Raw genomic sequence first — 23,388 nt, 5'->3', positions numbered from 1 at the left:
AGGATAGTATGGCTCTCAAGAGGCATGGCTTGCAAATCCAAAAGTTTAATAAAACTCCATACCTTGACTTTAACAGAGGCACTTAAAAGTACTATCTCTGGCCAGTGCTGTGATAGGGCTGAAATCAGCGCAGGACTGGGATGTCATTGCTGACAGTTACCTGGCCCTCCTGCCTCTCTTACTTTCTTTTCAGTTTGAAAGTACTAGGCTGCATCTGATCCACCCCAGTAACCAATGTTGGACTGTTCCCTCTATTTAGGTGCCCAGAGCTTTGCCAAGCCCATTATTAAGTGATGAGGTCTCCCACCATGTCCCCAGGGAGATTATCGCACCGCCTACCAGACCACATCGTTAGGAAAACGTTCCAGATAGCCAACCTAAATTGTGTTTAATTCAATCCCATTACTCCCAGCTGTACCATTTGGACCACCCTAAATATGCCCATATTCTTCCGCAGAAGGAAAAGGATGAGAGCTGGTTTGAGTTACGTTTGCCTATCATTTGTGGTAGCTGTTCTCCTGCCATCCTCCTTGCACGGTACTGGAGTTCATTTTATAAGAGGTCAGTGCCCCGCGGGCTCAAAGAGCTCTTGTACCCCGAGCTGTCTGGGTAGTGTGGCCAGGACTCATACGGCAGAGCAGGGAGCACACAGCCAGTTCTGCAGCAAAGTCAACTGTGGGATTTGCGTGGGGCTGTGTAGGATGATGCAGGGATATTTCTACCTTTGATGAATCCTGGCTGATGCTTTGGAATAAGGGACTGCTTTGGAATAAGGACTGCTGTATTTTTTTTTAATATTTCTGGGAAGGTGTATGCAGCTTTGCTGAGGTTTCTAGCATGTAACTCCCAGACTAGGGTCAACAGCCAGCTGCTACTGCTTACGTCTGCTGAAGTGTGATCAGCTTGCAACAAAAGGTGGCTCCAACCCAAGAGAACTAGTTTTTTTTTCTAACCTGGCCATGGAGGCTCGAGTTTGAAGAAGGAAAAGTTACCAAACACCACAGCCAAAGTCTTGATGAAAGGGGGAATATGGAAACAGACTTACAGGGCCACACCAAAAGCTTGGCACAAGATACAGGAAGTCTTGGGCAGGGGAAAGGAAGTCATGGCATGCTTTCACAGCAAAAAAGAGAGGACCCAGTTTACTATGGGACCAGCCAAGGTCAGAAGAGACATGTTGGGCTGGAAAGACTCCACAGTTCAGGAAATAAGTCATGAACTTTGCAGACAGATCCCAGACCACCGAGGAGAACCTGACCCCCAGTCCAAAGAAATTCCAGAATGGTTAGGAAACTGAGGCAGGGAAATGAACGGAGGCTTTATTATTTTTTCTTGCTCAGCATAATGGTGTATTCATAATCTACCTGAATGTGTCTTTGCTAACGTCAATCATATGTTTCTGAACAGTTTAACTAGAGGACCCACAGACTCGTTAGGAAATGGCTTTAAGCTTTGGAGAGGTGAGCAGTAAAGTCTACAAGAATAGGCAAATGAACGACAGGTTACAGCTCCTTTACTCTCCCTGCAAATACATCTACAGACCCTAAAAAGTATTCAGACAAGGATGACAAGGACAATCAAGAAGAAAGAATGGTTTCCACACTAAGATCAACCAGACTAGAATCTGCACCCTGGAAGAGACTACTGAAGCAGATGTAAATGAGGTCAAAGGGTGATATGTCTGTTTGATATAACCTACTAAAGAAATCAAACATATTCCCATTTCCTAAAATACTAGCTAAATCTACACCCCATCTCCTGATAGTTCACACTGCAGGTTAACAACCAAACGTGACCTGCTTCAGCTCTCCTAGTGATTCATGCAGACGTGTAGATGTGGCACTTAGGGACACGATTTAGTGGTGGACTTGGCAGTGTTAGGTTTACGGTTGGACTCGATGATCTTAAAGGTCTTTACCAACCTGAATTATTCTATGATTCTATGCTCAGGGGAGGACATAGATGGAGCATCATGAATAGTGCAAATCTTCAGTGATACGGGGGGCAATGAACCCTGCAAGGGCCACTGATTCACGATGATGTGACGGGCGAAGCCATGAGTAGGCACAGACTCTGGTACACAGGGAACAAGACCACAGTGCACAGAACTGGGGGTTTCCTACAGATCTGCAACTGCAAGATTAATACTTTGTTTTCATGAGTCTTTTTTACTTTTAGTTTCAATTTAAACGAAAATTCATCATGTGCATCGCTGACAATACGTTACACTATACTACGTTAAGTGCAAACCCTGCTCTGTGTCAGGACATTTACAATTGGGTGTCCACCCATAAAGACGAAATGAGCAAACAAATCCTGATCTGACTAAATAACTTCACATGCAGCCTGCAGAGGAACTCACTTTTGTCCTCAGTCCACACCCTAGAGCAGGGATCTGCCAAACCCCAACCATAAATATTCATTAAAAAGCCCTCTGCTTGGGATGCAGTCACTGAGACAGCCATTTCCTGCCTATTATCTCTTAGGGCAGGAAATCAAGAGTTCCACTCAGGCGGTTACCACCAAACCCTCCTCGCCACGCACACTTCCACTGCATAGCCTAACTTTGACCAAATGAGGGCTACGTAGTTGTAACCTCCCTGAAGCCCCCAAACAGCATTTCATTGCAGTAAAGCAGATCTGAACGTAGCTGCCTTTGTACTTTGTACTGAGCACAGCAGCTCCTAGTACAATATTCCACCTTGAGCTTCTGCTTGGAGCAAGGTGAATGGGAACACACTGTCACCGTGGGTTGGCAGCATATACAGAGAGAAGGATGTCTGTGCGATCAATAATTTGACTGGATCGCCCCGACACTGACAAAGATTACTAGTCAAAATAACGGTTCCTTTTGCTGAGGACAACTTCAGGCTGATCTAATTGTGGTCTCTGGGAAAAGACTCTCAGCACCCAATCTCGTTCTTTGTAACGACAACAACAGAGCTTTTCTGCCAACTTCTGAGGAGCAAGTCCCTGAACAATTCTTATGCCAAGAAGCTACTTTCCATGGAAAACAAATCCTAGTATTATAGGACACCAGGCTGTAGAACTGCCACTGTTTACTGGCACTTCATGAAGAAGGGGGAGTAAAATCTCGAGGAAGAAATTCTGAAAATTATTACAAAGGCACTGTAAATACAGCTCCTCCACTTACCTTTGGTTTCCAGCCTCTGATCACTTCCAATCAAACAGTCCTTGATGTCTGCACCCTTCTCTATCACGGCGTTATGACAAATAACACTGCCCTGAAGACAGCACCTACAACATAAACATAAAGCAAAGCAAGAAAATAATTTAAAATGATGGGTACAAAGCACAGGTATCCACCGGAATATCAAATGAGCCTGTGACCTGATGTTGTAAGTAGGTTCAGTTCTGCTTGTCCAGATAGGAAAAAAGTTCAGAGTCCAAGTGCTGGCTTCGTAACTCCTGTGCTGAGAGATGCTGAGTTACTGCATTGGTCTGAGCCACTCCATGCAGTAAAATAGAAGTTACGAATCTTTACTAGTATTGTGTGTGCCCTGAAACGCTGTTCATTCAGCATTGTGAGTAGTGTTAAATGGTATTAAATGTAATTTCTTTCAAAGCTACAGAGAAAAATACAGCTACGATGCAAATTTGAGCAACCTGGTCCAGTGGAAGGTGTCCATGCCCATGGCAGGGGGTTGGAACTAGATGATCTTTAAGGTCCCTTCCAACCCAAACCATTCTGTGATTCTCTGAAATGATTTGTTTCCTTATTTTCACATGTGCAGAGATAGGCAGAAGTCATTGAAGGGCAGAAAATTTGAAGCCACCCAGCCGAGAAGTGTCTAAAAATACTATGCCGAACACACATCAAAACCAGCTGACTGGGAGAAAGGTATAAATGAATTATGTAACCCCAGAGAGATGCAGGTAATCTGCTCCCCCATATTAATCCCACTGTGAACCATGGCCTCTGAGCCTCTGTGCTCTCCTACTGTGAGCCCTCAGCCTCAGTTCTGTATTGAATAGAGAGCCTGCTGGCTGTGGTCCTCAGGAGAAGAGAGAAACATCAATCCTCACTCCAGACCACTGATCCTAAAATTAATCCCTAGTATTTTCCTGCTCACACATTCCTATTATCTAGTATGCAGAATTTGCCATTAAACATACTACAATTCCATTGCTTGTGTGAGTCAGAGCAGAAACCATCTGCCCCACAAAATCGGCATTAATTCTGCAGGAGTAAAAGCAATAAAACCGGACCTCAGCCGCAGTGGTTAGCAGTTAGGACCCCCCTTGAACAGACTGTCCCCTCTGAACAATTATTCTTTTAACTCGCTTAAACTCCCCCTCCTCTGACCTATAAGGCGGCAACATGAGCAATTATGCTACAAGTAACCAGCTCAGGTTGCCTTGGCAAGGTTTTTACTAACATGTTAATAAGATAAAAAGCGGCAAAGATACACAGCAGACCCCTGCCTGCCTTTGCTCTCACACTGTCATGATCTGCTTCCTTTCCAATAGTTTTGTGTGCCTGCGCAGCAGTTCAGGCCATCGTCTTGCGCAACAGCGGTCGCTGAGAGCAACTCTGCATTTGCAACCAGGCTAGGAAATGAATTGGTGGAGGACTGCCCACCGCTGCCACCCTGACTTGGCTTTCAACAGGACTAGCAAAGGCGATGGGAGAGGTTGCTCCTTTCCCACTGAAACGGCTCCCATCCAAAATGCACGCTGCAAAATACCTCCTCCTCCATTGGTTCAAGCCAGTCAGATGACAGCTTTCCCCTGCAAACATTTAGGTTCCCACCATCTATCACTTCTAAGCATGAGAGCAGCCGTGAGTACACCGCACCTCTCGGCATTACCCTCGTGCAGGAGGACGTTCCCCAACAGAGAGGGGATTTAAGCTGTCGGTCTGGAGTTCAGGCTGGAGGATACTGGATGTCTGTTCAGAGCCTACTTGGGGATAGTTTTTCAAGTCCCAGAGAAAGAATAGCATTGTAACCAAGAAACTGCTGATGACATTAACATCAAAGATAAGGGGGGTTCCTGCCAAACCATTTGTTGGGAGGGACAGACCAGGGAACCACGATGAACTTGTCTGTGCCAGGTGCTCGCAAACCAACCCTTCCCCGGTGCCAGGGTAAAACAAAACCCAAGAACTCCGCCACCCTAGGAGTTTCTTAAAACTTATAAACCCAACGAACTGCAGAAGTTTTAAAACCATTCTCAATGCTCAGATTACCCCAATCACACAAACCAGCAGCGAATCCGGCTTTTATTGCTCAAGTGGAACAAAACTTCAAGAGATAAAAACACAATTTGTGGGTGTTCCCTTCACCCGCTGACAGATGTAACACAGCCATTTTGAAACCACTTGTAAATGCTTTTTTAAAAAAAAATATGTTGTAAAGCCTGCCAAGAAAAGTATTTTGTGTGTTTATTTAATTTTTACTATTTTTTAAAGTTGAAGAGTAAGGAATAAACTTTTATTTTCTTGGAGGGTAAATATCACAGGGCACTCTGCTGTATTCTTCTTGGCTAAACAGCCACCGCGGTTCCTGCCTTGCTTAACAATTAGGTGCTATTAGTCCTCAAAGGTGCTCCGATAGCATCCAGCTTCATCAACACTGTTGTGTGTGCACATACATTTGATGTACTGCTTTATAATGCAAACCATATTTATTTTTTTTCCTGAAAATGTAGTATATTTTTAAACTTTTCAGCACAGTGAAAACGGATATCTTCTGACCTTAAAATCCAAAGAGCATGTTCAAACCCACAAGAGGAACTAATTTGGGGCATTTGATTTATGGCTGAAATTTCAATTTGAATTTGTTTTAAGTGTAATCACAAACTGAAAGTCTGGCAGCTGGGTGTTTTTCAGAAAATAAATAAAAATATTCAGTGTGTGTCTGCATTCTAGAGAGAGAATTTTACAAGCCCAGTCCTGTAGTGGGAACAGATGTAGCTAAGACATTAATTTGTTATACAGGTACAACGTGCGAATGGAAGCATATGAGAGAGAGGGTGCATGTACGCCTGTGTCTGTGCACGCGTGCGTGCATGTTACGTGCCTGCATCTGACAGACAGAGAGGCTGACTTTGGGGTGTTCTTTTTGAAAGTGAGAGAACAAGAGCAAAAGGAGCAGTGGCCAAGGAGGCATGGGGGGATTACAAGGATTTAGGTCTTTAAACTGCAGACCACCTAACAAGATCATTCTGAAATGCCACTAATTTCAGTTAAGGCCACAGACCTCCCTTCCTCTGCCCTCCCTCTCTCCCCCATTGTAAACAACTAATCCCAGCAGAAAACAACAGAGAGCAAAATGTACACACATTCTGCAACATTCCAGGTCCTTCTTTATCTTTTATTTATTTTTCTAAAAGGTCAGCGTATGTATGGGGGGGGGGGGGAGGGGAAGAAAGCCAAAAAACCTCAAGTCCATCTCTTGTGTGGGCTTGAAGGAAGCTGGGAGAAAGCAAAGTCCAAGAGCATACAATATGGAGCTTTTACAGCACAGCAATTCCTGGACTCAGCTTACTTTCCCCTCCCTCTATTTGTGGCAAAGTCACATAGCTTTAAACCAAAGGACAGGGTGGTCGATTACATCTGAAAGAAATGTAAAGAATCGAGAAGGAATTCCATCTCCTGTCGAAATTATAAATAAGGAAGTATTAGTCCCAGAGACAGGCTGATTTACGCAGCCCTGGAACTGCTGACTTTCAGCCTGAGTATCAGTCTATAAATCAAACTCTTAAATCAAGTGTGTCAATTGCTGCAGCGCTGCGATACTTGGGAAAAGCAAGGCACCTACCACTGAAAGCAGGAAGACTGCCAGGGGACTGAGGTGCCGTACCCGTCTTAATTTTCTGAAGTGTAAATCTGAGATCAAACATCCTTTGGGGGAACGGGAAATCAAAATACGCAGCTCTCAGCACACCGCGAGCAGGCTGCAGGAGTCCAAGACACAACCCCCTAATTACAGGCTACCCACTGATTATTTAGGACTCTGTGATTAAAGTGATGAACGCTCCTGGGAGAAAGGGGCTTAAGTAACTGAGGTCAAGACCTCAACTGCAGCTCTCGCCCTAGTTGTGCAAGCTTAGGAAGGTATGAATGTCACAGGTTTGCCTTACAGCAAATCTCCTGAAATGCCAATGGAAGCTATCCAGGTCTGCTAGTTTAATCCAATTGTGCCAAAAACCCGACATAATCTCTGTTGGGCAGCAAAGCAAATGAGGTGTCTAAAATGCAATGCTTAAAACCATACGCTCATGAGGAAAAAAGAGCCTGGAGTACAAAGCTTAGGACAGCCTGTTGGTAATGCTCCACCATGCCAAGAAGTCGGGTCTCTTGCTCCCCCAGATGAGCTACGAAACGGAGAGACTGATTCAGGAGTTAAAAGCAAAGGGTGACATGCCTCGGCAGCTACTTTGCTGACTGAGGGGTAACAGCTGTGGATTCCCCTGGGAGCAACATCCCATTCTGCCCCGACCAAGAAGATAACAGCCACAACAGGCACATTAATAACACTGAGAGGTGGCAAGGAGGCAGGTAGAGCTCTAAAACCTACCAGCAACCCCTCAAGGAATCCTCCATTAGCCAGTGAGTTGGATGGATGGGACATACAATCACATGGGAAAACAGGGAAGAGCAAAACCGCTTGAGAATCCAAAATGTTGCCTTCACCAACGCACTTTACACACTAACACACGTTTAGACCCACGCGCTTTTCCACACTAACAAGTGAACGCAGGGCACGGTGAATCTCATGTTATACACTCAAGTAAATACCAAAGACTACAATAGATGCCAGCAGTACATGCTATAATTTATAGATACATTTCAAAGCAAGCATTCTTAAGTGAATTTGGGCTTTGATCTCCTGTTTTTCCCCTTGGGGGTAACAAAAACATTCTACCAACCCCCCTAAATTCTTCACCCGTCTCTGAGGGTGTTTTTGCTAAGGAACTTGTTTCATGTCTCTTTTCTAGCCAAGCTCATCACTGTGGTATGGCTCCTTTACACTTCTTCCCCACACCCTAAACATTTTGCATTACATATTGCATATACTTGCCAGCACTCGTATTTTCCAGTGAAAGTTCAACTGACCTTAAAGGATTGCCTCAAACCTACCTTAATATGTTTTATTAAGTGAAACTTAGGCTGCCGGGGGAGGTCGCCTGGAAGGTTGCGCCTCACTTCTGAAACTTCAGTTAAATCCAGCTGATCTTGGAACAAACAAATTGGTGGCTTTTTATGTAGCTGCAACCTCGTTTTTGCACACTTCAGCAAAAGTACACTGCAAGGAGTTTTACACCCGGAAACCCCACGTGCAGGAAAACTGACCTCCCTCCAGACTCTCTTTTGCAGAGTGGGAGGGCAATGTCCTGCACAATATTACAGACACTCAGCTGATGCCTCGGAAAAGCTGTCGATGTCTATGTTAGAGGTAACAAAGCAGAAAAAATTACATGTTCACTCTAATCTCTGGGTTTGCCGTACTTGCTCACTAACTGGCACGGTCAGACTGAGTGGGGTAGCTGGCACACACAGTAGAAAGATACTTTCTCTGGGGTTTTTCAAGGGCAATTTGGGGTTGAGAGCTGTAGCCCTCCATAGGTTAAATCAGCTTCTGTATCATATGGGCTAGACTGACAAAGAAAAGGATTTTCTGAATGTCTCCCTTACAAACTAAGCCTGGCTTCTTAGAGCCAAGTTGAACTTGTTCAGTCCCCTTAGGAACGTACAGGCACGATTTTGGCACAATGTGAGAATTTCTTCCTTTTCCATACCGAGGTTGGGGAAGATTTTCAAGAGCACAAGAGACACTCACATCCAGACTCCCACCCAAACCCAACAGCAACGGGTTCCTTATGAAAGTCTCCATACCCCTCTTCGATTAGACCCATGTAGCTAGCAGGAGGCAGAATCTTATTTATAGCTCTGCAGTCAGACATAGCTCCGGCCACCTGAAGCAGCAGATCAGCAGAATGAGAGGAGAAGTTTTAAAATGCCACTTTTCAGAGCTGATCCGTGCCTTAAGTTCAATATTTGATGTACAAGATGTTTGGAAAATTGGGAAGAGCTCCCTGCACTATCAGGGAAACATCTGTGTCTGAGATGAAAGAACAGGTGATTTATTTAAGACAGATTGATGTACCAGGAAGCTAGCCAGAAGAAAACTTTTTTTTGAGGAGCTGCTAGTAATAATGGTTCAGACATTCACAAGACAACAAACATTATATGAGAAATATCCTAAATACATTACATAAAGCGGAATTTTACTTCAGTTGAAAGTAACTGAAAATTAGCCCTGCAAGTAGCTCAACCGCTTTCTGCTCACTGGTTTCCTAGTTTGCCCTCTCTTCTTCAATTTATCTTCCTGAAGACAAACTCTGTCAGCCAGAGGTTGTCTCTATTCAGTATCTTATATAGCATATGCATTGAATTAAGTAGTAGAATGAAAATTATGGTTCCTGACCAAAAAATGTACAGTATAAAACCAAGAGGTGTGACAGAAAGGACAGAATGTAATTGCTACATAATCAAGAGAAATAAGAGCCTTTTTTTTACAGGCAAGGACTATAGCTAGCTTTCTTCATATATTCATGTTTCTCCATATCCATGATATACTTTATCCATATACACACTTTATCTATATCTTTAAGCTGAGCATGTGCTTTTTCTGAATCAAGTTCTCACTTTTCATTTGCTTTCTGCGATATCTATTCTAAACTCGATCTTCCTTCTAGGGCTAGCTTAGGACAGGGGGGCAATTGGTGGTGTGAGAGACAAAAGTGTCCAGAAGACAACAGCGATCTTAAAAAATGGTTCAAGATACAAAATGTTTGGGAATCCCAGCATAAGCAAAGCTTTATTTCCAGCTTTGCAAGCTATAGTGCTGGAAACAACTTCATCTCCTCATTCCTTCTCATCAGGGACTGTGCTGTAAAATATATTTTACAATTTCAACAAATGTTGCCTTGGCAATAGGACCATTCCTTTGTACTGCCATTATCCAAGGGGAAAAAGACCGCTTTTGCGCTGAACCCCTATAAACGCTCAATTCCATCCTGGTTTTAATTAGAACTTTCTTCAAACTGCTGACTGTTTCTACATCAGGTGCTGATTTGGCACTATTGAGGAAACAACCAATAAACTTCACAATCAATCTGCAGTTAGCAGTCAATCCAGCTCGGCTTGCTTGTTGTTTTCTTCCTTTGTACATTTTCTCATAGAAAGTAGCAATAAATCGGACATGTGGTAAACTAGAGTAGCCTTTAACCAGTCACACATGGTCTCTCTCCAGTCCCCTCACTGAGTAACATTAGAGCATCTTTTTAACCCCTTCCCTTTCCAAAAGGTAACCTTAGCAGCGTGTCATATGGGGAATTGCCCCAGTTCTCGTTGGGTAGTATGTTTTTATGTAGTTCCAACAACATGCAGTAAGCTTTACTAATACAACAGAGAGACATGGTTATTGTTCAATAGTTCCTGCCCCTGCACGCACACACGATAACCTAAGTCCTATCTGCAATCCCAGTCTTACAGTTCCTGACCCGAGACTGCCCACTGCATCAGGCTGTCTGGCAACTGTGTGCTGCAAACTCCTTTATGGAAGGAACCCTCTCCTCCTCCCACTGCTATTCACAGTTTGGGATACAGCTTGAGGAGTTTAACGGTGAGGCATCTTTTGAGACATCACATCAAAGTATATCCACATGATGGACACCAGGATAAAGACACTGTTGTACAATCGAAGGGGAAACCTTGCACAGTTCCACCCAGAGAACTGTTAAATGTCAGCAATGCAAATTCCAAAGGAAGGCAGTACCTGCCCTCAGAGCTTGTGATTCTACATCCCACAAATTACACCTGTGCTGGCAAGCCCCTGCGCCACACGAAGCATCTTTGATCGCAGACTGTAAGACACTCAGGATCAGAGGTGTGTAACTGTACATTAAAAATGGAAACAGTTAGGGAGACTAAAATGAACATTGGAATAGCTTTCCGATGTGGTTTATAGACCTCAAATTGCTCATGATTTTCAAAGATCGCCATCTTTTAAAGTCAAAAGCTCCTGAGTTCAACTCAGCAGGTACTACCTAAAATTCTCTGGCTTGTGCCAGGGAGATGACCAGGCGTTTCATTTATCTCTTCCATTGTCCAAAAAGGATCATCCCCAATGAGCAGTTTTTCTGATAAAATTATAGGTGAGACAGGTTGAGCTTCCCTGATTACTCTGTGAAGATCTGGTACTTCTTAGCTGCGGAGGTGAAATATTGATGCAAATCTTGAGCTGTTTGCATCTTGGTGTCACCCACTCTGATAATCACAGCAGCCCATTTATGATTTCCATAAAAACATCATTTGAAGCATACTGCTTTCCTCTATTTCCTTGAGTAAAGAAAAGCAGCAAAATACCTTATTTCAGAGACTAAATCTGCCACAGAGCCCCTTTAGTACTGACTACCAGCATGTCATAAAGACCATTTCAAAGCATGGCTTACAGTGGACTCAGTATTTATCCAAGCTTTCCATGCTTGCCTCCTCAACTAACCTCTAAGTAGTTCAAAGATCAGGGTTTTTTTCCCATCTCTTGAATCCTTCCCAGGGAAACGTTCATTTTCCATGACCACGGAAGAAGGATATTCTGTGCACATGACAAAATGGTCAAGCTCCTTTCAGCAAGTGTATACACTGAAATAGTTTTAGTAACAAACAAGAGATTTCAAAATCTCTATCTGCAGGGATGGAATAAAGGATTCAACATGCTTTTCCTGTTAATATTATTTGTAATGCTCAGAGCACTTTGCCACAAGGTCCTGTATGACCAGAGCAATTAGATAATTCCTGCTGCCAGAAGCTAACAAACTAAGTAAAACTACAAGCCTGGTAAAAATAAAGCCAATATTTGGAAAAAAAAAACCTAACCCACCCCAAACCAACAAACCACCCACCAACTGCCAAAACAAAAGCCAAAACAGGAACCTGAAGCTGAATTCATCTATATCTAGGTCTCATTTCAAGGAAGCTTAGCGTGCCTGAGTATATCAAATGAAACACAGTTATCACTCTCAGGTCAGCATAATTAGTTGCGAGATTATTTGCAAGCTCTAACAGCAATAATTTCTGTTCTATGAAGATATCAGGGTGGAGTTAACATATCAGAGACATCACTTTTCATTTGCAAATGGCAATTTACTTCAGTCAGTCTGCCAGTGTTACAGACTGCTCCTTTGCAAGTGAGCTATAATGAGAAGACTCCCGCACCAAAGCCACAGGAATCTGGGGACCCTGTTGTATAGCACCACCTCTAAAACAAACAGAAGGGGCAGCCCCAAGGTACTATAGAGGCTGAGTACATGTACAGCTACTGTGGGAGCATTCAGATATAGAAAGTTTTCAAGTGACCTATAATTTCAGCTCGATTAGTAGATTTTCTCCAGCTATGTAACTCAGTGCAGTCATTTGTCACTGAGCTCAGGGGAGCCGTCCAGAGGGAAACAAGAACCGTTTCCCCACTGCAGCCTGTCACCTGGGCAGGCAGCATCTCTCAGCACTTAGGCTGTTGTATAAATTACATCCCTCCCAGCTTGGTCAAGTATGTCCATCATTCAACACATATGTAATCTTTGCTATTTTATTGTCTCATTGATGGAAGAATTAGCTGCACAGTGGGAAATGCATTAAGAACGGACTACCAATTATTTTGCCCATGTTACTAACTTCTTTAATCCCCTGTAATCTCTTCTAAGGAGGGGATTCATATCTACTCAAATCACTTCACAGGAGATATATATAACATAACAAAAGCCCTGCACCAAAGGGAAAACAAAAACCCAGCTACTGGTGCTCCAGAGTATCAAATGCACCAGCCGTCGGTGAAGAATGGATCAGAATTTGCAAACAGTATGCAACAGCACTGTCCAAGTGAACCCCAGTTCCTTGATCCATACAGTTGGGAAGGTCATCATCATCTCTCCAATAGGAAGCCAACCACAGCCTAACAATAGGAACCTAGTTTTGGTCTAAGCACCTTGTGGTGTTCCCATCTGCCCAGAAAAATCTGTTTATCCATTTCAGAAGCTGGTATCAACTGAGGTGAGGCTATTCAAAAACTTTTTCTGGGGTGGAGATGTAATTTGTGTATCTTGAAGCCGCAGGAACAGAGGATCCTCAATTCACGTTACATGAAAACCATCACAAGATAAAACTTTTTCATCGTTTTTGGGGGTTTTTGGGGGTTTTTTTTCCTATATTGACATAGTGAACTGAAGCTGCTGATCACTTTTGCAGCTGAGATGGGGGGGGGGGAGAAAGGTAAGATTCAACCCAGAAAAGCTAGAGGTGATGTAAGTGGTAAGTGAATTACCAAGGCAGTGTCATGTATCATCATAGCTCTTGAGAAATGAACTTAGAATGTGGAACAATTTTTGCATTTGGTTGTTCCCAGTCTCCCGACTTTCAGAAATTATTTACCTGATCTTTCTTTCTTCTCTGGGTTATCTAACCAGCTTTGTCTTTTCCATAATATGTGCCCTACTGCAGTCTTCTCAGCCTACTGCTTTAAGTTGGTATTATTGCAGTGAACACTGCTGGAACTAGCCTTCAGTTACCACTCTCATTTGACTAGAGCATTAACATAGTAGTCCATTAGTCTGATGGAGCTGCTCATGTCAGCATTAAAATGTGTATTCTTTAAATGACACAGTTTTTATCCACTTCTCAGTGCAGTTCCAGAAGTTTTTAATATACAGTACCTTAGATGGTATTAAAATTGGCTTACTTTTCAGACATTTGCTATGCAAGAAAAAATAAATTAGATCTGTTAAGGCACTTTCTTATGCTCATTTTGACCCACATCAGCCAGCATATATTGACTTTCCGAGTAAAGTCCAAGATGTTTTCTGAAGTTGGTGATTAGATAAAGCCTGAGTTATTTCAGAGACACTTGGGAGAAAAGATGTTTGTAAAGAGTTGTCGTCCATTGTGGGTTGTTTAAAGCAAAACTACATAGAACTTATCCACCTGTTACAAATGGATCCATCAACACGTGTAAGAATCATTAGGTTTTTAACAAAACTCTATCAGATTTAATCAAAGTCATGAAAGAAGGTCAAAACACATACAACTTCTTCACTAAGTATGAGCAAGACTTCTTTCAACAAAATGCAGCAGCTAGAATATTTCTGTATCTCACTACCTGTGTATGCATGACTTCATACCACTCTAATCTTGAGACTTACCATGAAGCAATAAGTAATACTTTATCAGCTCATTATCTGCACAGATCTACACATTCTGAATTACAATATGCTTTGAAATAAAGCTTCATGGTCTATAATTTTAATTCTGGCTGGAGAGGAATAATTACAAATTTGACTCCAGTGCATCAGCATGTAGTAACCATAGAGCAACTGAAGAGGATAAACCCCTGGGACTATGAGGTTTTTCACTCAATGGTGGCTACATTGTTTTCACTGAGAGCGACTAGGGATGACACTGTTTTCCAGATGTTCACAAAAATGATACCCCAAAAGTTAGTTTTTCCCTCTTAAAAAAAAATAAATTAATCACCATCTTTATGATGCTTGTGGAGTTTTGTGCTTAAGATGCTTAAGATGACGACTCTGAGCTCGATTTAGGATTTAGACGAGAACAATACGATATACCAGTGCAGACAAACACAAGTTGATTTCGTACTCTTCATAAAAATAGCATTATTTATACACTTAGCTGCCTCCGTGATTTCATAGTAGAGCCGTTCACCTCATATGCAAAACCATACCATTATGACTGTGGCATCAATTCATTAATCAAAATGACAGAGGGTCTAATAATCAAACAGGAGAGATTCCAGTACTACTTATGACAGCAGTGCTTGTGATACAGCCATACTGGATCCATTTGCGATTGAACTGGAAACCAGCTATTTTCTATACTCAACGGAATTCTGATTTATGATGTGCTTGAAATTACTGTGGATTTCTATTAAAGACAAACACTTGGCAGTAAGGTACCATACTTACCTGTAATTTAGTTATGTAACAGTAGTATCCTCCATAGACCCCACATCCTTTGGGGTTTTTTGTTTTTCAGATATGCAACTTTCAGAGCCAACTTGGCATTTTTTAAGAGTTTGGCCTTTTTCCTGAGGCCCTAAGCAAACCTCAAGCCATGAAGTAGCAGGGAATTTATACAGGCCTGCACAGACTCAATCAGCAGTTTCCTTTCCACTGACATCCACAGGAAGCCAGCATGGATGGAAAGATGGGGGCATGCAGACATCAACAATTACAGATAGGCCACTTTTCCCACATTTGGAAATGTACAGCTCAAGGCTACCTATTTAGTTAGTGTCTTTAATGCATGGGAAACCTTTACTAGCTGGCAGATTTTCTCTTTGAAAAGTTTATTCATTTATTCTATTACTCAGCATATGCAATGGTAAAGTAAAGCTGCAAGATGACAAAAAAGGGCCAAAGAAAATGACATTTTAGGTAAAGCTGTAATGTTCAAAAGTGATAAGAACATTTCTAGTTGGTAAGTGCACCACTTTAAAATATGCTTTGTGCCTCAAATATTTTAGGTATACTCATAGACCCAGCCACTAAAGTAAAGCTTGGAAGGATGACACATAAGCTTGTACAGACTTACACATCCACTTAACGTACTTACATATTATGCAGATGATATGATCTCCTCTAAAGAGAAGAAATTTATGTTCCAAGACTGCAGCCCTCTTGTTAATTCATTTGACTTGTGCAATTGTAGCCTGTTTATAGAGACTTATTTCTTACTTGGTCTTTAGAAACACATCCTCTGATATCAGCTGTTCTGGCTGAGGACTGCTTACAGGTCAAAAATTACTGACTCTGAAAAAGAAACTGCAAATTTAAGGGAGCGAGATACAAAAAGGTGACATACCCTTCCTCAATTGTAACAGAATTCATGATGATGCAGTTTGTTATCTTAACTTTGTCTTTGATGGTACACATGCTCCCGATGATGGAGTGTTTAATAGATGTCTTCTCCCCCACTTGTGTGGATGACCCAATGATGCTGTCCGATCCAACCTAGGGAAGAAAAGAATGGAAATTGGCAAAAGTACTTGGAGCTCTCCAATATGCGTTCTCCATGCGCCTCTTCCAAACAGCACATCTCAAGCACTCATCAACAAAGCATACCTTGCTCTACCCTTAGGAATGCTTAGCAGAGAAAAACCTAGAAATTTGAGGTCCATCCCATATGCAGACAGTCTTCCCAAGGTCCATTAGCTTGGTAAAACTCCATTAGCTCATCTGGCTCTGTAGGCCTCACAGTAAGGTAAGCACGGTAAGAATAGTCCTGCTGGTAGTCACTGGTTTCACTAAGGTTTGCCCAGTGACACCTGCGAAAGGGAGGCTTGAAGCTGGTATTCAACCAAAATGTTTTAGCAAGGGCTAAAATGCTGACCCCTTCTGAGGCTGGTGTCCTTCGGGAGGCAAACTGCTCAACTATCATGAACAGCATTAGGGAACAAGACACTGCAGTGTCTGACTTGAGAGTTTTTAAAGACAGAGACCGAAAGGTGGGAAGCCATGAGCGTGCCTACGAGGGGACTCTGGGCTGTATCACCTACATTGTAATTCCACACTGCAGAACTCAGCTTCACTTCCAACAGTGGGACTGAATTTTAAGAAGCAGTTCTTGAAGCAAAGGGTGTGCAGACTGTATTGAAAGAGCAGAGATGGGGAAGGGAACACTCACCATGCCTCTATCAGTGATCTGTGCAGACCCGTGAACCAGTGGCTCTTCCAGACCCAGATTAAGCAATAGCTTGGGAACCTGGATGGAAAAACCACATCACAAGTTAACATGACAGCGCTGCATCTACATGTTACATGAACAGCTCAAAGATGGCTTTGGTTTCCATGGCACTAGTGCATCTACCATAAACATTTCAACTTAAAGGAAAATGTAGGTTCCTGCATTTAAAATCTGCAACCAGATACGTATGATTTATCATCTTCCCCTTTTGGAAAGGAGACAGGTACACTTCCACTGCAGTGCACTGCGTGTCTCCTCTCAACTCAGCTTCCTACCTGTGGAGAAGCAGTGAATCATCATCATCATCAAGCAGGCTGGTTCCAGCTGAACACAGTGACATCTTGTACATTATCACAATGTCCAGCATCTGCCATTTCAAATGCAGCTCATGACCATTCAGTAATGCAAGAGAGGGAATCAAGTAATATCATATATAAACTAGTAAACTGGCATAAAAAACATGACTGTGTTCAGCCCACTCTATGAGGTAGCGTGCCGTAGTACAGGCAACAAAAAAGTATTTCAGACACTTAAGAAGAAAGAAACTAAAGTTGATCAAGTGGCTATTCCAGATGGTAGAAAGCTGCAGAAGAAAAGGCTCTTGACAGAGAGAAGGCAGGTGTTAGATAAGCAGACAAAGCCACAATGGTAATAGAGAGAGACACAGCCCATGAGGTAGCCAAGAACAAATCCATGGAGAGCAATTCTGAACTGGTTCCTGAAAAGAAAGGGGAGCCAGTGTTGTAGGAGGTTGGGATATCACTCCATCATTCCTCCTTTTCTGAATGAAAGAGCAGCCTCAGGCATTCTGCATCTCCTGGCGTCAGGCTGGGGCCAAGATCACACACCACAGAAGAGGCGATGACAGCATGGATGGGGATTTCAGGGGAGGTGGGAGTCTTGCAGAAATGCACAGACACAGTGCTGCATCACCACTGCAAGTAACTGTACAATGTGTGATGCATATTGGTAGGACAGAGATGGCAGTCAAAGAAACACGGGAGATACAGAAGGTGGCAAAGTGATGCATGAAGGCTGAGAGGTCTGTGCCATGGCAAATCGTACGCCTGAGTGAGGGGCAGCACATGCCGGGGCTGGTGTGGAGCTCCGCACACGCTGTTTGGCCAGCTAGGATGCGTGCAATGACTGTCCATCTGGAAGGTTAACTGGAGTCTCAGCACAGTGATGGTGTCACTGGGTTTGCCTGAGGGGAGGAAGAGGCACTCATTAAGTCTCTCTTTTCTCTACCCAGGCACCTATTTTTACAAAACTCTTAGGAAAGTTTATCTATGGTATCTCTATTGCTCTGTTAAATTTGGCTGAGATTTGCCAGCAATTTCCAAAGCTGCTGTCAAGGAGCTGCCATGCAGTATGATTGTGTAAAACAACTTCCTTAGAAAGCTAGGATAGCAACAGCTGATGGCTAGGGAGTGAACCTCAAGAAGCAGATCCCACAGATCTGAAGAAGTTGGGATCAGATCAGATAAAAAAAATCTCAAAATCTCAAATGAGATGACACTTGCAGGAAATTGTTTGGATATTCATAATATGACCAGCCCACTTCCCTTCCAGCTTGCAAGGATGGACAAATAGTGCTGGTTTTCATATGACAAGAATTTTCACAGTTGATGCTTCATTCAGATGACTGAGATAAGCTCACATCTCTGAGCTATCATTTCAGGCTGCCTGTTGTCCCCAGTAGACATTTCCACATCTGTAGCTCTTTATGACCTGAAGATGGTCCTTCCCACTAGACTTGTGTTTTCTTTGTTTTTTTAAAAAAAACAGGAGTAGGTTAGATCCTTCAGTCCAAGGTACAGGCACTACAGAAAACCACTGGCTTAGCAACACCACAAACTAGGCCAATCTACCTGGATGATGATGGCTTGGTGAAGGGATGCTGTCCTCACCTGACACATAGCTGGGCAGCCACAAAAGATAGATCCAAGAGAGGAACACACACCAAAACATACCTACAGCATAGGTTGGAAAGATTCCTACTATCCAGTGTTGCTCTGTGGGAAGGGAAAGAAATGAGAAACGTCTCTTGCCCTCCTCAGTGGAAAGGTGGTGTGGTGAAATAAATAAAGGACTTTACTGGCCAGAGCAAACCCCTTATTAGAATCAGTCAATGGTCATGCAGCCTGAAGGGTGACCCAAGAAAGCTACCAGGCTCAAGCATTTTGCTCTGAAAAGGAAGGTTAGATAGGGGGCAGGAGTCAGAGGGAGTGCCTGGGTCAAGGGAAGGTTTAAGATGTGTTTGGATTTAATTCATCTTACAAGGAAACTATTTCCTGCTATTGAAGATAACTCCCTCCTGAACCCACCTGCCCACACACAGGCTGCAGGCATCCCGAAACCCAGCTGGAAGTGAAATGATGTGAGTAAAGTGTTTCCTCACCAGAAGGGCAATGGGTTAGGATGCCATTCCTTCCCACAGCTACTGGACTGGACTGCTACTGCTCTGGGAGCCTGTCCTCTTGGATAACAAAGTTATAGGTCCTGGCTTTGCAGCAAGGGAATCAGAATTTGGTCTGTGAAGACCAAGGTAAGAGCAAACAAGGCACCAAAAGTCTTCCTTAGAGACCAACAAAACAGGTAAAAAAAAGCCGATAAAATTAAATGTGTATCTTTTATGAGGATTAGCAAGAGAAACAAAATGCAGTGGCACTGAAAAAAGGAACTCCTTTCTCACAACCCCTCATTAAGCTCCATTTTATGTTTACCTCCACATAGTTTCCTTAGAAATTTTACCATTCTGGAAAAGTTAAAAATTCAAAGAAAATCCTTTCCAACATTGAAGGCCCCAATGTGATTTCAAAACACTAATTCTATGTACCACCCAGGAGCAAACACATTTCCTGAACTGACCAAAATGTAGAATATTTAGGGTAAAAAAAAAAAAAAACAAACCAAAAAACAACAAACCCACACAAAAAACACACCAAAAAACCCACATGGAGTCTGACTGGCTCAACTCAATAACTTTTTACCGAAGTGGCTGCTGCCAAATATACACGCACACTTCCCCTAGCAAGCGGTGTTCTCCCTTAACCCTTTGGGCACACTTGTTCCTGATATTCTTGGGGAAAGTTCGCCCTGACAGCAGTGCTGCCTCCCTCCTCTCTTCCTCATGTCCCTTACCACAAAACAAATCACTTTATTTCTGTGCTCCTCTACAGGCACCAAAGAGAAAGAGCTCCAGTGTGTGAACTCACTCTGCCATGCTGCAATTCTAATTTGCATAAATTCATCCATTCATTTTATTAAAAAGAAATCAACTCAATCTGAGAGCAAAGGCAAGGCAGTGACCACTTCCAGGATTCTGATACAACTTTATCTCTCTCCCAGCCCCACTTCCAGAAATCTTGAGCCTTTCCCTATTGCACTCCCTATTGGTCTTTCAAAACTAGAGGAAACTGTCCACTCCTGATAGCAAAGAAGTTTACCACTAACAGAGTGAAGTGAGAATTTGTACATTGCATCAGCCAGTGCAGTAAAAAAAAATAAAAAAAAAATCAATCAAACAAAACATTAAAAGTTTTTAATCATCAGCTCATTAGCTAGTACAGGATTTCTCTAATCCTCCCCTGTGATCTTTTATTTTATGAATTCTCAGTCGTGTGAAAATGAAAGCTGCAACAGATCAAGATTTTACCTCTGTGTTTACCTAGAGTGCCACTATAGTGAAACCTGTTCATAAATAATTCTTTCATACTGGAAAGCATTAGGCACTTTGAATGTATGGGTAGTTTAAATCTTCCTGCACGTCTTTAATAACCTTTGTCATTATCACTTAGATAAATATCTGTTAGGAAGAATCCAGTCAGAACTGATCTTCCTTTTAGGACACAGAGGACATTGATTAGATGATCTATCAAAGCTACTTCCAGCCTCATTTCCCACACTTCTTGGCTCTTTGGCTGCAGGTCTTGCCACCCCCAAGGAACAGAAGTGTGTGTGGGGTGGGGGCTTTTCTTAGCTAAATCAAAGCTATGGAGTAAATTAGTGACGGAACTGTTTCCTGGCCTCATGTCCCTATCCAGCAACCAGTACGGTGATGTGCCTAGATAACATGGCACTGGTTCAGTTCCCACACACTGCTCATCTCTATCGCTGGGAGCCACTCCTGGAGGCTAAAATGTCCCATAAACTACTGCTGTATTCCCACATGGCAGTTCTGTATTTTTCTCACCTGTCGGTTAGCTTCGATATACAACCCAAGAGTATTCACTCGGTAGCACAGTCCCTCTTTCATTATATGGACGTAGCAGCGCACTTTTCCTTCATGGAGAGTTTCATTCATATCTCCTCTATGATCATTCCAACAAGAGTTATCTGGAGCAGGTTTCAGCAAGCTATTATCTTCCTTTATGAAACTATAAATGTCTGAAGAACACACACATGCATGAAGTTAGACAGGATTTAATGAAATACTTTCTGAAGAGGAATACTATTAAAATACTGTTGGTGAAGGGAAATCTTTGCCTCACATCATCTGAATGGCTAGATACTTAGCAATCATTAACAGATTTTATCGCACGTAGTGAGTGAGTGCTTATTTTCATTCTGCAGGTGGGAATCAAAGAATCAGGACAGATACAATGTTTTGCCCAAGGTCATACAAGGAGACAGCGGAAATGCTAAAAATAAATTCCAAGATCCGAGATCCTGTCCGGTTCCCAGTGCAAGGAGGTTAAGGCTCAGTCTGTTGCCCTACGCAATTTTAGGAACTCCCTCCTAAAATTACATTTTCAGAGGCACATTTACCTATGTTGTATTCCAGAAGAAAAAAAAAAAACAGAGTACCTAGCTGATTTGCTCTTGATTTACAGCAAAATAAGGGAGGACAAAAATATTTATATAATGCACAATAGTGTTTGAAAAAGAAATCTACTAGAATCTTTGCTACCATGAAGTATAAGAGGAAAAAAAGAAATCCCCAAACTAGGGATTTTCAGGCTAATTCTGTACTCTACCCAATAATTCAGTTGTAGCACATGGGCTTTAAAATCTTCATCAAATCTTCGATACTTGTACTGACCTAGGGATGCTTGTTCTTTTTTCTTTTGGTCCTCTTCTTTGTTGTCTAGTCCTTGCTGCAATGGTGTAGGAGAAGAGAACTGTTTCCTAACCAGACGTGGAATCAGTTCACTCCGGAGAGACGTGATTGTCCTGGGGAAGGAGAAGCACACATGAAGTCCATGAACACTAAAACTTACAGGTCTTCATATTCTTTGCATAACATTATCAGACATTTTGATCATTTTTCATGAGAATGAATCAAAATGCCAAGATATCTGGCACTAAGAAAATGTCCACTAGTCACATGCTTCCTTAACGCATTAAAATATAATGAAGATTTAAAATAAAGAAAAACTTCACCTTCAGAACTAATTCCCCTATATTTTAACAGAGATGCCATCTAATTCATGCTACTCACATGAAATATCCTGATTTAAAGATTTTAAACATCAAGAACATTTTAAAGACTTAGTTCTTTAACCAAGACAAATCAATACATTTTAACAAGTTTAGGTCCCAAGAGTTTCACGCTCTTTAGGCACCCCAATCCAAAATACATCAGTCAACAGAACGTTTCCAAAGGCTTCAGCTGGCAATACACCCTTCATCCCTGTATACAGATTTCAACATTTATTCGATTCATTTTGACACCCCGATAGTAGGAGTCAGAAAAATCACGAGGGCTTTGCGATAAAGCAGGGACTTGAACCCAAGCCACCTATGCCATAAACAAGGATCCTGATCACTAGATTATCTTTCCTGTTGCATTGATTTATACATTACAATGAACCAAGAAAAAACCCTTCCCAATAGACAAATAGCAATGTAGAAAGTCTACTGTACAATGGGATTATAACACTGGTAATTGAATTTTGACTACTAGAAGATAATTTTATTTTTCAATAAAGTATTTGGAAGAAATCTCAAATCAATAGTTTTTAAAGTTGGAGTGCATGAGATGCAGCCTTAAAAGAGCTTTATTGTTGTTTCATTATTTTAACAATCTGCATTTAGTTACTGAATTGTGGATTATTTAAAATAGTGCTTGGGAAAATCATGCGGAAAATGAACTCAAACTTGGCATCTGTAAGAGGAAGTGCTAAACTTCAGAGGAAGGATTGGGAGAACCGAACACAGAGAGCTTGGCTAGAGGAACTCAACAAATGATAACCCACAAAGAGGAATTATTTAGAATGGAAGACAACAGAACTAGGAACTAACTATAGGTTAAATTAAAAAAGGAAAGTACTAGAATGAGTCTCCTGAAAGTGATTTTGGTTGGCAAAATCTCTAGCAAAGGAAGATCTTAAACAGTTCAAACTTTAAGAAACATACAGCTCATATCCCACCCAGGCTCCTGTTCAGGTCAATGACAGTGAAACAGAAAAAATGACCAGAACAGTCTTTCTCGTCTCTAACTTTGAGGGGAAGATTCAGATGCGATCACCAGTTCAGCCCTATGAACAAATACAGTGTTTTCCTTTTTCTTGACAAACTTTTCCTTCAGTCCTGAACTGCAGGTTGTGTCACATCCTCCATCCTGTAGTGGGATGATCTAACGCATCCCACATCTGAAA

The 23,388-nt window shown here is 42.2% G+C and overlaps 1 protein-coding gene across 1 annotated transcript in view; it reads right to left on the bottom strand.

Annotated features, from left to right (window-relative positions):
* Positions 1-23,388, bottom strand: part of EIF2B3 (eukaryotic translation initiation factor 2B subunit gamma) — a 99,923-nt gene that overhangs the window by 8,679 nt on the left and 67,856 nt on the right. Inside the window, exons 7-11 of the mRNA XM_075759567.1 lie at positions 21,831-21,961; positions 20,982-21,175; positions 16,727-16,804; positions 15,905-16,053; positions 3,155-3,258 (exon numbers count right to left, since the gene is read on the bottom strand). Coding sequence (XP_075615682.1) covers positions 3,155-3,258; positions 15,905-16,053; positions 16,727-16,804; positions 20,982-21,175; positions 21,831-21,961 — 656 coding nt within the window. The remainder of the gene's footprint in view (positions 1-3,154; positions 3,259-15,904; positions 16,054-16,726; positions 16,805-20,981; positions 21,176-21,830; positions 21,962-23,388) is intronic.

The sequence above is a fragment of the Balearica regulorum genome, chromosome 8, assembly GCF_011004875.1.
Source record: "Balearica regulorum gibbericeps isolate bBalReg1 chromosome 8, bBalReg1.pri, whole genome shotgun sequence".
Taxonomy (NCBI): Eukaryota; Metazoa; Chordata; class Aves; order Gruiformes; family Gruidae; genus Balearica; species Balearica regulorum.
This window is presented reverse-complemented; position numbering and strand designations above follow the sequence as displayed.